Here is a 12,757-nt window from a genome sequence, read left to right on the forward strand (position 1 = left end):
GTAAGTAACAGAAAGGGACAGTTCCACGATGAGCTCTTGGTGGCATCTTCAGCCTCGCCTGGACTTGGTGTCGCTCCTTTAGGAGGCCAGCTGGTTCATCCCCAGCTGAGGATTCCCCCACGGGCAGCAGCTCTGGTCTCCTGCTGGTGATGCTCCAGGGCCACACACGACACTCCATACCTGTCTTCCTTAATTACTGTGAGGCCAGATGCACAGATTTAACCTTAGTAACTAACAGATGTCCTTCATACCTAGTATGTGATACGTTAAAAAGACCTTCGAGTTGAAGCCAAGAAACTGCCGGGGCTCACTGACTGTTCTGAGTAACCAAAAAACTTAAAAGAATTTCCACTCTTTATTTGAAAGTACAGTGCTTTAATGACAAGATTCTGCCATCTTTTAATGTGATTATCATTAAGATAAAAAGAACAGGTTTATATAGAAAGGACCCAGACAGGGTGGGCTATGCCTGTCTGAAACATGAACTCCCTCATGTGAGACGTAGGACAGCACCTCACCCCCAGGTAGACCTGCGCTATAGGGCTCCTCCTCTTCACCGTCCGCTCCCAACTTGAGCATCCCAGGAAGGCTTTGCAAGCTGTCTTCAGATGCAATGTGCTGGTGTCTTCGTCACTACAGCAACAGGTAGTTTTCAAAGGCGCAGACCTTGTGCTGAGTGATTGAATCTAGGGAGAGAGATAAGCAGTCAGGCATTTAGGACAGTGAATCATATCACAGCAGAGTAATAACTTTAGGTGTACCACCTGTCCTTGTAGCACCTGTGGCTTTCTAATAAACTAAAATAAAGCAAACGTATTCAGAACTCCAGGCACACTGCCACAGCCACATGTCCTGTTAGGTTACTGCACACAGAGGACATTTCTATTATGACAGAACATTTCGTTGGAAATGCAGAGACCTGAATTTTAACCTCAGTTAGCCACCTCAAATAATACTCTGGTACAACACAGGGTATAAATAGACATTCGGAGGCGTTTTAATTGTGACATTAACATGATCCATGCTGTGCCATTCTACCTGCCTAGTGGGTACTTTATATGGAATACAAAGTCAAGCACAATCCCAAAACTGGCTTGCTATGGTTCAAGTGCAGAGGCGGCACTGGTGAGCTCTGAGGTCCTCTCAGTGGGAAACACGACTGTTTTATGAAAATTGCTAGTGGTGTGGGCCTGGGAGAGCATGGCAGGTGTAGCAGAGTGCCAACACGGCTGTCCAGCGGCTGGCTGCAGCGTCCCTCGCTCCCTCCTCAGGACCAGAGAGCTCTCTGCTCAACATTCTGCTCCCATAACCAGAATGAAGGAAGAATGTAGCTGATGGGCAGGGAGGGCTGGATCACAAGATGAGTTCAATCAGCTGAGTTCAACCACTGCCAATTATACCAGGAAGTCATCCTACAGTCATGTGTGTGTGTGTGTGCGTGCGCGCGCGCGCACACTGGGAATCGAACCAAGGGCCTTGTGCGTGCAAGACAAGCACTCTAGCAACTGAGCTATCTCCCCAGCCCCTACAGTTATATTTGAAGGACATGGAAGAAGCCACACTGAAGAACATGAAGGACGGAAAGCTATGATGGCTTGGGGACAAAGAAAAACATGGGTTTATTCTATGAATATAGAAAAGAAAATGGAGGAAAAAACAGCTTGTCCGAGCTGTGGCTTAAGTGCCCCAGGGTCTACCTGTGGCCCTCCCAATACCAATGTGCTCACACAGGAGGTCTGAGCTGGTGAGGAGTCCTCCGATGGACTTCAGCAGGGAGGAACAGGGACATTTGTGTACCTATCATCCATCGTCTTCTGTCTGTCTATCTGCATCTTCTCACATACATAAATACACACAATACATAACTATTAGTAGTATTAGGCATACCATAATCCATCTCAGTGAAGTATTATTATTTACATGTTAATATATTAGTCTTTATTTGTGATACATGTTGCATATATTTTCTCTTCTTGTCATTTGTCTTTTGACTTCTCTTGTGCAAAGTTTTGCCAGGCAAAAGTTTTATCTTTTTTATGTACTCATAAATATTCCAATATTTTGTTTTGTTGCCCTGAGTCATAGGTAGTAAGCTGTTTCCTCAATCCAGATTATAAATAATTCTATGAATGCAACTTTTACACTTAGATTTCTTATTCGATATGGCATTTGCAAGTCGGATGGCATGATGTTCTACTTAATCTGAAAATTCAATTAAAAAATTTAAAACTTTAAAAAAGAAAATTGACATATTCATTCTAAAGTGTATGTGAAAGAGGAAATACCAGAAATATAATTTTGAAAAGGAGAAATAATGGGAGTGAGTTTGACCAACCAGATACAGAAAAATCATTCTGTATTACACTATAAAATAATTAGACCGGGGCTGGAGTTGTAGCTCAGTGGTAGAGCACTTGCCTTGCAAGTGCGAGGTACTGGGTTCCATCCTAGCACCACATAAAAACAAATAAAGGCATTGAGTCCATATACAACTAAAAAAAATTAAGAAAAATAATTATATTGTCCTGTGTAATGCTGAACTGTAAAATCACATGTGCTTTGCACAAAACGGACAGATAGATAGATGGAGAAGAATAACCAGAAGCACCCTCACATACATGGGAATTTACAAGAGCTTTCCAGGGAGGCAGTAAAATCGGTGGAAGATGGATGTGTGATGGAGCAAATGGCAAGGCCCCCGTCACGGCTCACAATAGACAGGCTGCAGCCAGAGCAACAGCTTTCTAAACATTAATAGGAACTACAAACAGAAGATCCAGGAGACTATCTTTAAAGCTCAGGGACAAGAGAGACCTGAGAAAGTCAAAGTACTGAATTTAGATGCCATGGAAGAACAGCAGTATTTGATTTTATAAAAACAATAACTGAAAATTAAAACCTCTGTAATACTGAGCACAACATAAAACCAGAGTGTCAGAATTTTAAACCATTTATAACAAATGATCAGAGTCCATATCATTTCAGTATCACTATAAAACAATGGAAAAGATAACTTCATTTAAAAATAGGCAAGAGATAAGGACACACAATTCTTGAAAAATGAATCCCTTTGCTAATCTATTTGTATGCATTAGTAACTTAGTCCCTGGGGAACTGCGAATGAAATATTGAGATTTATTTGTTTTAAGTCATTGCAAATCCAAACAATGACACACTGCAAATATGGGCAATGCCCTGCATCTTTGAGGAAAGGAATTCACAGCTGTGAAAAGCAGGCTTGTGTATCAAACCTAAAGCATATACCCTAGGCTGCAGCCATTACTCTCCTATGAATATACTGCACACATATGTTCACTTGTCCAGGATTGGGCTACAATAAATACAGAGCAAGACAACCTCTAAAAACTGAGTTCAAATTGTTTCAATGGACACACCCACACATAGCTAAAGTATCAGAAACGGAGGAAACAACCCAAATGCCCAATAATAGGGAGTGCCTATTATTAACACAGTAGCTCTGATGTCTCAAAAGAATAAACCAGCTGTGTATGTGATAAATGGGGAGGATCCTCTCGACCCAGATAAATGAAAACTCATGGAAAATATGTGGTCAACTATTTATATCAAAACAAATCCCCAAATAATACCTAATTTTTACATTTATTTATTTCCATGGAAATGTGTTTTTAAAAATCACGAAGACAAGGTTCTATCTTTATTGTCATTACTTTGAGGAGGAACCGAGGCCTGGAGGACCCTTGCATTTTGGTTTGAGTTCTTTGACCATGAAGTCGGGGATCATGCCATCAGTCCTCGCCTGCAACCACCCACATCCATCCTTTCCTCTGCTGCAGGAAGAAGGCTGGCTGGAGAGGTACTGATTTTAAATTTAGGCGAGATGGAAGACTCCTAGATGTCATCTCACAACACAGGTGTAGACCCCTCATGCCTCTCATGCTGTGTGGTGACTGTGCTGCCTGGGGAGTCACCCTTCAGGCTTCAGAGAGGCGGCACTGAGTCCACACGCGGGGTGACAGACCTGGGGGTTTGATAGAGGGGCATTTGGTAGAGGTGTGAGGGCTGAAAGCAGGAGAGCCAGGCCCGCAACTCCAAGCTCCCCATGACCCACACATGGGAAGGATGGTTTCTACCCAAGTTGATCCGGCATCTGCAGATAGCCACGTCCCCTGATTCCAAAGTCACATTATATGAATAATCTTCCCACACCCAGTGAAATGTGACCATAGGAGAGAAGTGAGCAAGGCCAGTCCTAGTAAGTGGACACACAGACTGTAAATCAAACTGTACCGAGTAGCTCCAGGAAAAAAGAAACCAAAACTTACACAAAACAAAACAAAAACAATGCTATTTATCAAGCTTTGGCACACATTCATGCGAAAGCTGAAGTGTACTGGCCATACTCCTGTGTGGTCTCTTGCTTAGGACATGGAATCAGCCCGCTGCCAACACGGATTTCTTACAGTACGGCAGGCAAACCCCATTATTTAAGTTAAAACTCTGATTGCCAACAGCTGAATGTGGCTGATGGTACTGTGTGCCAAGTTCAAGAGCACGAGGGACCCTATGAGGAGCCTTATCTTTGCTTCTCAAAACAAACCAAGAATCTCAGGGCTGGGAGGAACACCAACAGTCATGAAGCCAGACGCCCATTCAGTTAGGGCATCACCTCTACTTCCCTGAGGAACGAAGGTTACCAGCCTCTGGGGACACTCAGGCAGGGGCCTCACTACTTGAGACATCCCTTGGCAGCAGAGCCCAGAGCTGCCCACGGTGCACCTCTCACCGCTGACCCTGGACCACTGGCACCGGCCTCTCCTGCTTTCCCATGGAGTCCTGCAGGCAGCTCTTCTGCAGACGGAGCAGGCAAGCTGCTTCCCCCTCCCGCTTCCTGGGCACCTCACCTACCACTGCCGGGATGCTTGGAGCTCAAGGCTGGGCGTCACCTTCAATTCTTCTCAGCAAGGGCAAATGGCTCCGAAATTTAGACTGAGAATCTGGTGACTTCACCTGTATGGATATTAACTTCATCCTAACCACCATCACCGAGCCACTGAACCACTGCAAGAGCCCAACCACCCGCCTTCTGCTTCTCCTTAAAACATGTATCAGCCCGTTTCCCTTCCTGACGTCCGCGTAACAAAAGCCACACTCTGACCCTGTCTGTCAAGGTCCTGGGCCATCTGCGGGATCCACAGCCCCATCACCGCCCCTCGGCACCTTCCCTTCACTTCAGCTCCCCCAGCCGGCTGCTTCTCCTCCACACTGCTCCCTGGCCTGACAGGCCAGCCCTGAAGACTGCCCCAGTCCTCCCCTCTCATCTGGGTCTCAGCTCCAACGCCGCTGTCAGCTGTCACTGACACTCCTGATAATCACATCCCATTTTTGTCACAGCATAGACCTCCATAAGGATGAATTTAAATTTGTTTTCTGTCTTCTCCCCTAGAATACAGGTCCCACAGGGGCAAGGACTGTATTTCTCTTGTCAACTGCTACACCTGAGTGCCTAGGAAACGGTTAGCACAGAAGAAGTGCAAAATCAATAGCTACTGACAAATGACCCAGCAACCTGACACCACGGGGTGTGTTTGCAGGCAAAGGCTGGAGACATCACAGCCCACACTTCACCAAGAGTGTACGAAGGATCAGGCCACACCATGGACAAGACAGCCTGTCCTAACCCGTCACTCCAAGCACACCAGCTTTTTCTTACTGTCTGGGAAATGGGAACATAATTATACTACTAGAGAGTTTTCCCTGAAATCACTGTTACTTACTACTTTTTCTATTATTTTGATTTGCATTTCCCCAGTGATTAGTGACATTGAACATCTTTTTAATGAGCTTATTAAACATCCGTGTCTTAGGAAAAATGCTTATTTAAGTTCTTTCCCATTTTTAACCTCATTATTTTGTTGCTGTTGAGTTGTAGGAAGGTTTATATATTTCTGGATACTCACTGCCAATATTTGCCAATGTTTTATCCTATTCCACAAACTGCCTTTTACTCTGTTGTTGCTTGATGCCCAGAAGTCCTTACTTTTGATGTAGTTCAATTCATCTGTTTTTTTTTTTAATTTGTTTTAGCTGTAGATGGGCACAATACCTTTATTTGTTTATCTATGTGGTGCTGAGGATGGAGCCCAGTGCCTCACCATGCTGGGTGAGTGCTCTACCACTGAGCCACAACCCAGCCCAATTCATCTGTTCTTATTTTGCTGCCTCTGTGGCCACCTCCTTTCCTGCCCACCGTCCATGTTATGTGATGAGATGAGGGTCAGCCCTGCAGGCACCCCCAGCCTGAACAGAGAAAATGATGCTCCTCTCCGTGGGAGTCTTATTTGATGGGTGGCCAAAGGCACACCATTAACAACCTGTGCACTTTCTCAGTGGTGGAAATTAGACTTTATATTCCTTGAACCAATTTTGGTAACTTTTTTTCATAAAAATTTCCATTTTACCATTTTAAAAAAATTATCAGCATCCAGGTGCATTGCGCTCCCCTAATTTACAGACACCGTTCCCGGGTCTGCGGGTACAGCACCCGCTTTGCTTGTGGTATCATTCACGGGCGCTTCCTCCGTCCCTGTCAACATTGCTCCTCTTCCCTCTTCAGCAGTCCTGCTGGGAACTCAGCCCCCTTTGCGGCTGAACCTTCTCTTTCCTTTGCTTCTGCTGTTATTCACATGATGTTTCTTTCCCCCACATTCTTCAGGGTTACTTTCGAAAAATTGGTTAAAAAAATACACGGGATAATTTCGTCCACCTCCCTTTTCTCCTCTTACAAACCAGGAAGGGTCTGTGATTGCTGCCCCTCAGGGGGGGCGCCTGGGTCTCTGCCCTGCTGGTGGAACCCTAGTTTCCGTAGTGAAGAGTTTGAGAAGCAGCAGCGTTAGGGGTTTCACAGTTGAGAGAAGTCACACTTGCTGAGCTCAGTGAGGACCTTACTCTTCACAAAGACGACGCTGGGCTGGGACTTAGGTGACTGGTCTGGAATTCTGGATCTTTCAGCCACTCACTATGTGGCTGCACAACTCAGATCCCCTGGCTTCCCGGTGCATGAGTGGACTGTGACGGGTGACTGCATTAGACACTTTGGCCCCTGTGGGTCAGCTCAGGTTGCTGAGACAAAGAGCCACAGACGGGTGGGGGGTTAGAAAGCAGACACCCACCTTCTCACAGTTCTGAAGGCTGGAAGCCTGGGTCACGCTGCCTGCAGGGCTGCTTGCTCCCGAGACCTCTCTCCTTGGCTTGAGGACCCCTGTCCCCGCGTCCTCCTGTGACCTTCTCTGTGGGTGTACATCCTTTTCTTATTAGGAAAGCCACCATATTGGATTAGGACTCCACCCTTATGACCTCATTCCACCTTATTTCTGTTTAAGAGTCTTATCCCCCAACATGGTCACACTCTCTGAATGTGAAGGGGACTCAATTCAGCCCCAACCTGAGCTCACCACCTCAGGCTCCGCCATGCTCAACGGTACTGCCTGATAAGCCACAGCTGAAAGGAACGGGCCTTCAGCTTACTCCAAAACCACAGGAAAAGCTTTCACAGTCACCGCCCAGGGCAACCATGAATCAGGTCAATAAGCAAAGACAGCCCTGGACTGTCTGCCACATGCCGTCACGAGGCTGAGCTGAAGCGGCTTCTCAGTGCATCACCCCTGCAGGCCCCTGGAGCTGCAGGGCAGTTGCCAAACACTTGAGCACTTTCTCCAAAGCTGGGACCTTGTGCAAAGGGCACCGGGAATATGTACAGCAAGGTCGCCTTTAAAGTCGGCACTGTCACCGCCTGGGGCTGTGGCTCAGGGGTGGAGCACTGGCCTAGAACGAGTGAGGCCCTGGGTTTGATTCTCAGCACTGTATATAAATAAATAAAGTTCTATTGACAACTAAAAAAAAAAAAAGACATTTAAAAAGTCACTGTCACAACCCAAGTGCTTAGCTCGAGGGTGTAAATGGCCAGTTTAACCTCTGAACCAAGGACTGCATTTCCTACGATGGACATAACATGCTGCCACGTCGAGGACATTTCCAGTTTTGAGCTGAACAGACAGCTGCCTGTTACACTCCAAGTGGGTTTTTGGTTCCACTTTGTTTTAAGTGAGGCTCAGGAATGTGCCTTTGGCACACTGGTAAATGTGCAGAAATGGACTTCTCAGCAAGCATTTGCCTGCCTGCCTTTAAAAAGGGCTTTAGCTTTTACATCCTGATTGGAATCTGCACCTAGTGGGTTGAGTTCTTTAAGTGCAAATTTAGAAAGCGACCCAACAGGTTAGGAAATTCAAAGATAACCATCGAAGATCATTAGCTGGCCAACATATTAATTAAAGGAGAGCACAGGCAATCATCTTCTGAGCCTGCGCTTTCCAAAGCTTGTACTAAGATTGTGGCAAGCAGTTAATTAAAACAATATTACTGGTAATACATACAACATATATACACAAATACGGGCTTAGCAATATGTAACATATATATACACAAACACAAAAGGCTTTGCACATACATATATATCTACACACACACATATAACATACACACAGGCTTTGTATATATGTATGTGCATATATATTGAATTAAAAAAAAATCTATAAACATTAGATTTTGGAATTATAAAATACTGAATTTTAGTTGTCATTCATTTCTGTCTTGGTAGATTTCGTTTGTTCTGAATAATTCAAAGCAAAAATAATTCTGAAATTGTACCTGAAATGCTGCATCTGGGCTGCCGGGCTGGACCCTGTGGCAAGGGTAAATTAGGCAGCATTGGGAAGAGCCCCCACTGCACAGGTGACCCTGCCTCTCTGACTAGTTCCTTATCTGTGCATGGAAAGGTGGACTGAGAGGATCTCGGACAACACCCACATAGCCACCGAATCCTGAAGCCTAAAGTCCAAGGCCTCAGGAATGCCACGGTCACTGCACTTCTTCCCGTGCCGTCAGGGATCCTCTTCCTGAAGACGCTGATGCTCTTCATGAGGGACGCATGTCAAGGCTGTGCTGTGCTTGGCCGCACTGCTGAGAACATACATGACACTGTGCCCACGCAGCCCAGATGTACGTCTCCTCTCCCGAGCACAGCCCGGACAATAAGAGGTGCCTGAGCCTGGAAACATGCTCACGAGAAAGGCCAAACTGGCCTCGTGATGACAACAAGGGGACCGAAAGTGTGAGCAGAAATGACCACAGCATGCACGCCACAGACCGTGGCTGTGCAGGCTCCCAGCACCCCCAGGCTCACCTTCTCACCAGCTGAGCTCCTTGGGACCCCAGGGTCTTCTGTCTCCATATGTAACATTGGAATTGTATCAATTTCACAGGAGTGCTGGGGAAATCCAATCACTCAAAATGCTTTCACATACAGAATGTTACCGTCCCAGGTAAAGGTGGCATTTCAGTTCTTAGTGCCGGGAATCTGGTTTCTGTTTTCCTGTTTATTTTTATACATATCCAAGTGCCCACAAGTGTACTATCTCAAAAATCCCCATTTCTCCTTCTGGTATGATTCACCAAGAATCTTGGCTCAAGTACAGAGCTGTTTCAGGGAAGACGGGCTCTGGGGACGGAGCAGGGCACACACTGCTGACCCTCCAAGCAGCCTGACGGGGAGGCAGCGTGGCACAGAGGACATCCCCCAGGAACGAGTGTGGACCTCGGCCGAGCCCATGAGGTGACAAGGTCCACTCGCTCTTGCTCTGTGCAGCAACCCGTTGGGCTGGGAGGGAAAACTGGCTGGATGCTGAGGGGTCACCCTGGGCCTGAGGCTAGAAGAAATCTTATAAGTACAATAATCACAAAAAAATGAAAGTTGGGTTGCTGTTTTTGCAATACAGAAAGTCCAGGGACCAAAACTTATCTGATGGGTCATGGTGCTAGGCTGTTGGAGGCCCTGGGGAAAGACTGCTCTTTGGCATCCACCTTTCTCCCTGGCAGAAAAGAGCAATCCTCAAGGGGCTCAGAAACCACAGACAATAGGTATAAATACAAAGCTACTCAAACAACAAGAAACCCCTGGAGATTTCAGTTTGTATGGCAGTCTCTAAATCTGAAAGTGGACACAAAAAGTTGCTTTTAAGACTTCTAAGTAAATGCTTTATTTAAACTACTCCTAAGGCTCCCAAGAGCCAGGCTCTGGTGGTGCACACCTGTGATCCCACTGATCGGGAGGCTGAGGCAGGAGGATCACAAGCACAAAGCCAGCTTCAGTAACTTAGAGAGCCTGCAAGACCCTCTCTTCCAAATAAAATACACAAAAGGGCTGGGGGATGTGGCTCAGTTGTTGAGTGCTCCTGGGTTCAATCTCTGGTACCAAAAAAAAAAAAAAATAAAAATAGAAAAATAAAAAAGGTCTCCCAAGGAATCACCTGACCTGGCAGCTGATATTCCAGTTGGAATAAACTTAATTCACAAATTTTGAGTATTTCCTTTCATGATTTACACAAGAGGACCAGTTTTATATCAAATTGATACTTTAAAACAATTTGCTACATTCTTAATTTGAACTTTAACTATATTTTGAGAATAAAGAGAAGTATTTATAGTAACAGAAGTTAGCAGGAGGAAAGGTCTTCGAAGGACACAGGTCTCTGTCAGAGGCTCAGGAGTGACAACTCTGTGAGGGACACTGTCTTATGGTCTTCTCTGACCACCATGTGAAGCTATCAGGCAAAAGTAGGCTGGGGGCAGAGCGGGCTGGGAGAGGAAGTGCAGTGCTCTGGCTGGCTGTGACTTGCAGGACTGTGCAGGAGTGCATGGACAAGCCATCTATCACCTGCAGCAGCTGGGGCTACTGAATTGTTATTCAATTCAGAAAGAGAAAATATGAACTAATAAATATTTGAAAAATAGATGGTCCGCTGAAGGACCCAGTGGTCAGGGTGCCTGCTAGCCAGGGGCACCCCCCTCACATGAGCCAGGACTGCAGCACACACAATACCCGGATGCTGCCAAGGGCACAGGCAGGTGGTTGTAATCAATGACAGGTCAGAAACAGGACGTCAATTAGGAGAGAGGAAAGCAACAGAAACAGGTCCACGAGCCCAGCCCTAAAATGTAGAGTTCTGAAGGGGCTTGGGCAAACTAAACCCTGGTGTGGGCCTGCAGATGCTCGTCTCTTAAAATACCACCAGCAAGAGAGCCAGCTGGAGAAATAACCGAGGAACTGAGCAGGCGGCAACGAGTGTGACTCCGACACAGAAGGCAGGAGCAACAGGAAGGGCCCTCACAATTGCCCAACCTGGAAATAATAAGAGCACAGACCCAGACTGGGGCCTTTGTACAGAACACAATTACCGAACTCTGGAAAGATTAGCTGTTGATGTCAATCATGTGCACAGTGAGCTCAGAGAAACATGTTTCCAAGCACAGTTCTGGTCTGCAGTTCATGGCATTTTGAAATGAACACTGGTAAAAAACAAAACAAGAACCTCTGTCTCTGAGCATCGATGTTTGAAGGTTATATTCTTAGAATTTAGAAAAGAGTAAACAGCTTTTGGACTATAGCTAAAAGCATTAGATTCTTTTTTTTTTTTTTTTTGAAGTTGGTTTTCAGGGAAAAGATAAAATACTCGATATCAGAGAGTGAAAAATCACCTTTGATCATCATACTTTAGAAAGCGATCAAGGATGACCATCAATTGTTTAAAAGATGTTCACAAAGTGCACCCGGCTGCACAGAGATGGAATTTGGACAAATCAGGAATCTGCTCCTCTGTTAAAGGCTGATTCCAGCAAAGGGTGAGAAAAACCAGGAGTCTGGGATTCAGGGGGTCCACGTGGAAGGGACTGTGCCTAAGGAACAGTGGGCAAGGGAGGCAGGATGGGAGAGAAACGGGGGTGGGGGGGAGAGAGTCTGAAGCAGCCAGGTTAAAGATCTTGGCTGCCGAAGGAGCTGAGACCCGACAAGTTCACTCAGGGCTCAAATTCCTACATTGAGGTCCCACTCCATGTCCCTCTGAATGTGGCTTCATTTGGAGTGATTAAGTTGAAATGAGGTCATTAGGGTGGGTTCTGATCCAATCTGACTGGACCCTTCCCATGAAGAGGAAATTTGACACCCAGGGACACCCAGGGCACGTGAGCAGAGGGAAGGCCAGGTGAGGACACAGCCAGAAGACAAGAGGCCTGGGCAGGCAACCTGCCGACACCCCACCCTGGGTTCCAGCCTCCAGAACTGCGGAGAGCAGCCATTTGCTGCTTCAGCTGCTCAGTCCGTGGCACGGTGCATGGCACCCAACCAACCAAGAGTTGATCACAAGCCCAAGGAGGAGGAGGTGAGGCCACCCCCAGGGAGGAGCCTGCAATCGCCCTGCCGAGTGCAACCTACCACGGGGCGTGAGACCAGCAGAGGCTGTGCCCCACTCCTTGGCGCCCGCCCATCACGGTGTCCTGGCTGCCCCATCCTCCCCACCTGCTCCTCCCAGCAGACCCACAGCCTCTCGGAGGTGGTCCAATAGATGAGGCCGCCATGTCACCACAATGCAGGACAGACCCCACGGTCAGGGTGTCTGGCTGGCCACCTTGTCCTCTGAGAACCTCGTGTAAGTCTGTGCTGAGCTGACAGCAGCCCTGCACCCACAGTCACACCACCCGCCTGCCGGACAGCTCCATTGGCTGGGTGGACCAGGCTTTCCACACGAGCTGGGAGCCACATGGGCGAAGTCCAGGGTTTTTTTTTTTTTCTCCTTCTGAATTCTCCCTCAGTGACAGGAAGGAGCAGGGTATGCAGGACAGTCACATGACTCTAGGGGCAGCTGTGAGGAGTCGTGAGCCGAAGCAG

At 46.9% G+C, this 12,757-nt stretch overlaps 1 protein-coding gene across 2 annotated transcripts in view; it reads right to left on the reverse strand.

Moving 5' to 3' along the window:
* Positions 1–352: 352 nt before the first annotated feature.
* The window catches only part of MCPH1 (microcephalin 1), a 200,209-nt gene continuing 187,804 nt past the window's right edge, over positions 353–12,757 (reverse strand). For both annotated transcript variants that reach the window (XM_081269248.1, XM_081269247.1), the window contains one exon: positions 353–686. In XM_081269248.1, the coding sequence (XP_081125374.1) occupies positions 634–686 (53 nt within the window). In that variant the 3' untranslated portion in view covers positions 353–633. The remainder of the gene's footprint in view (positions 687–12,757) is intronic.

Source organism: Spermophilus citellus, assembly GCF_964194105.1.
Source record: "Spermophilus citellus genome assembly, chromosome: 16".
Taxonomy (NCBI): domain Eukaryota; kingdom Metazoa; phylum Chordata; class Mammalia; order Rodentia; family Sciuridae; genus Spermophilus; species Spermophilus citellus.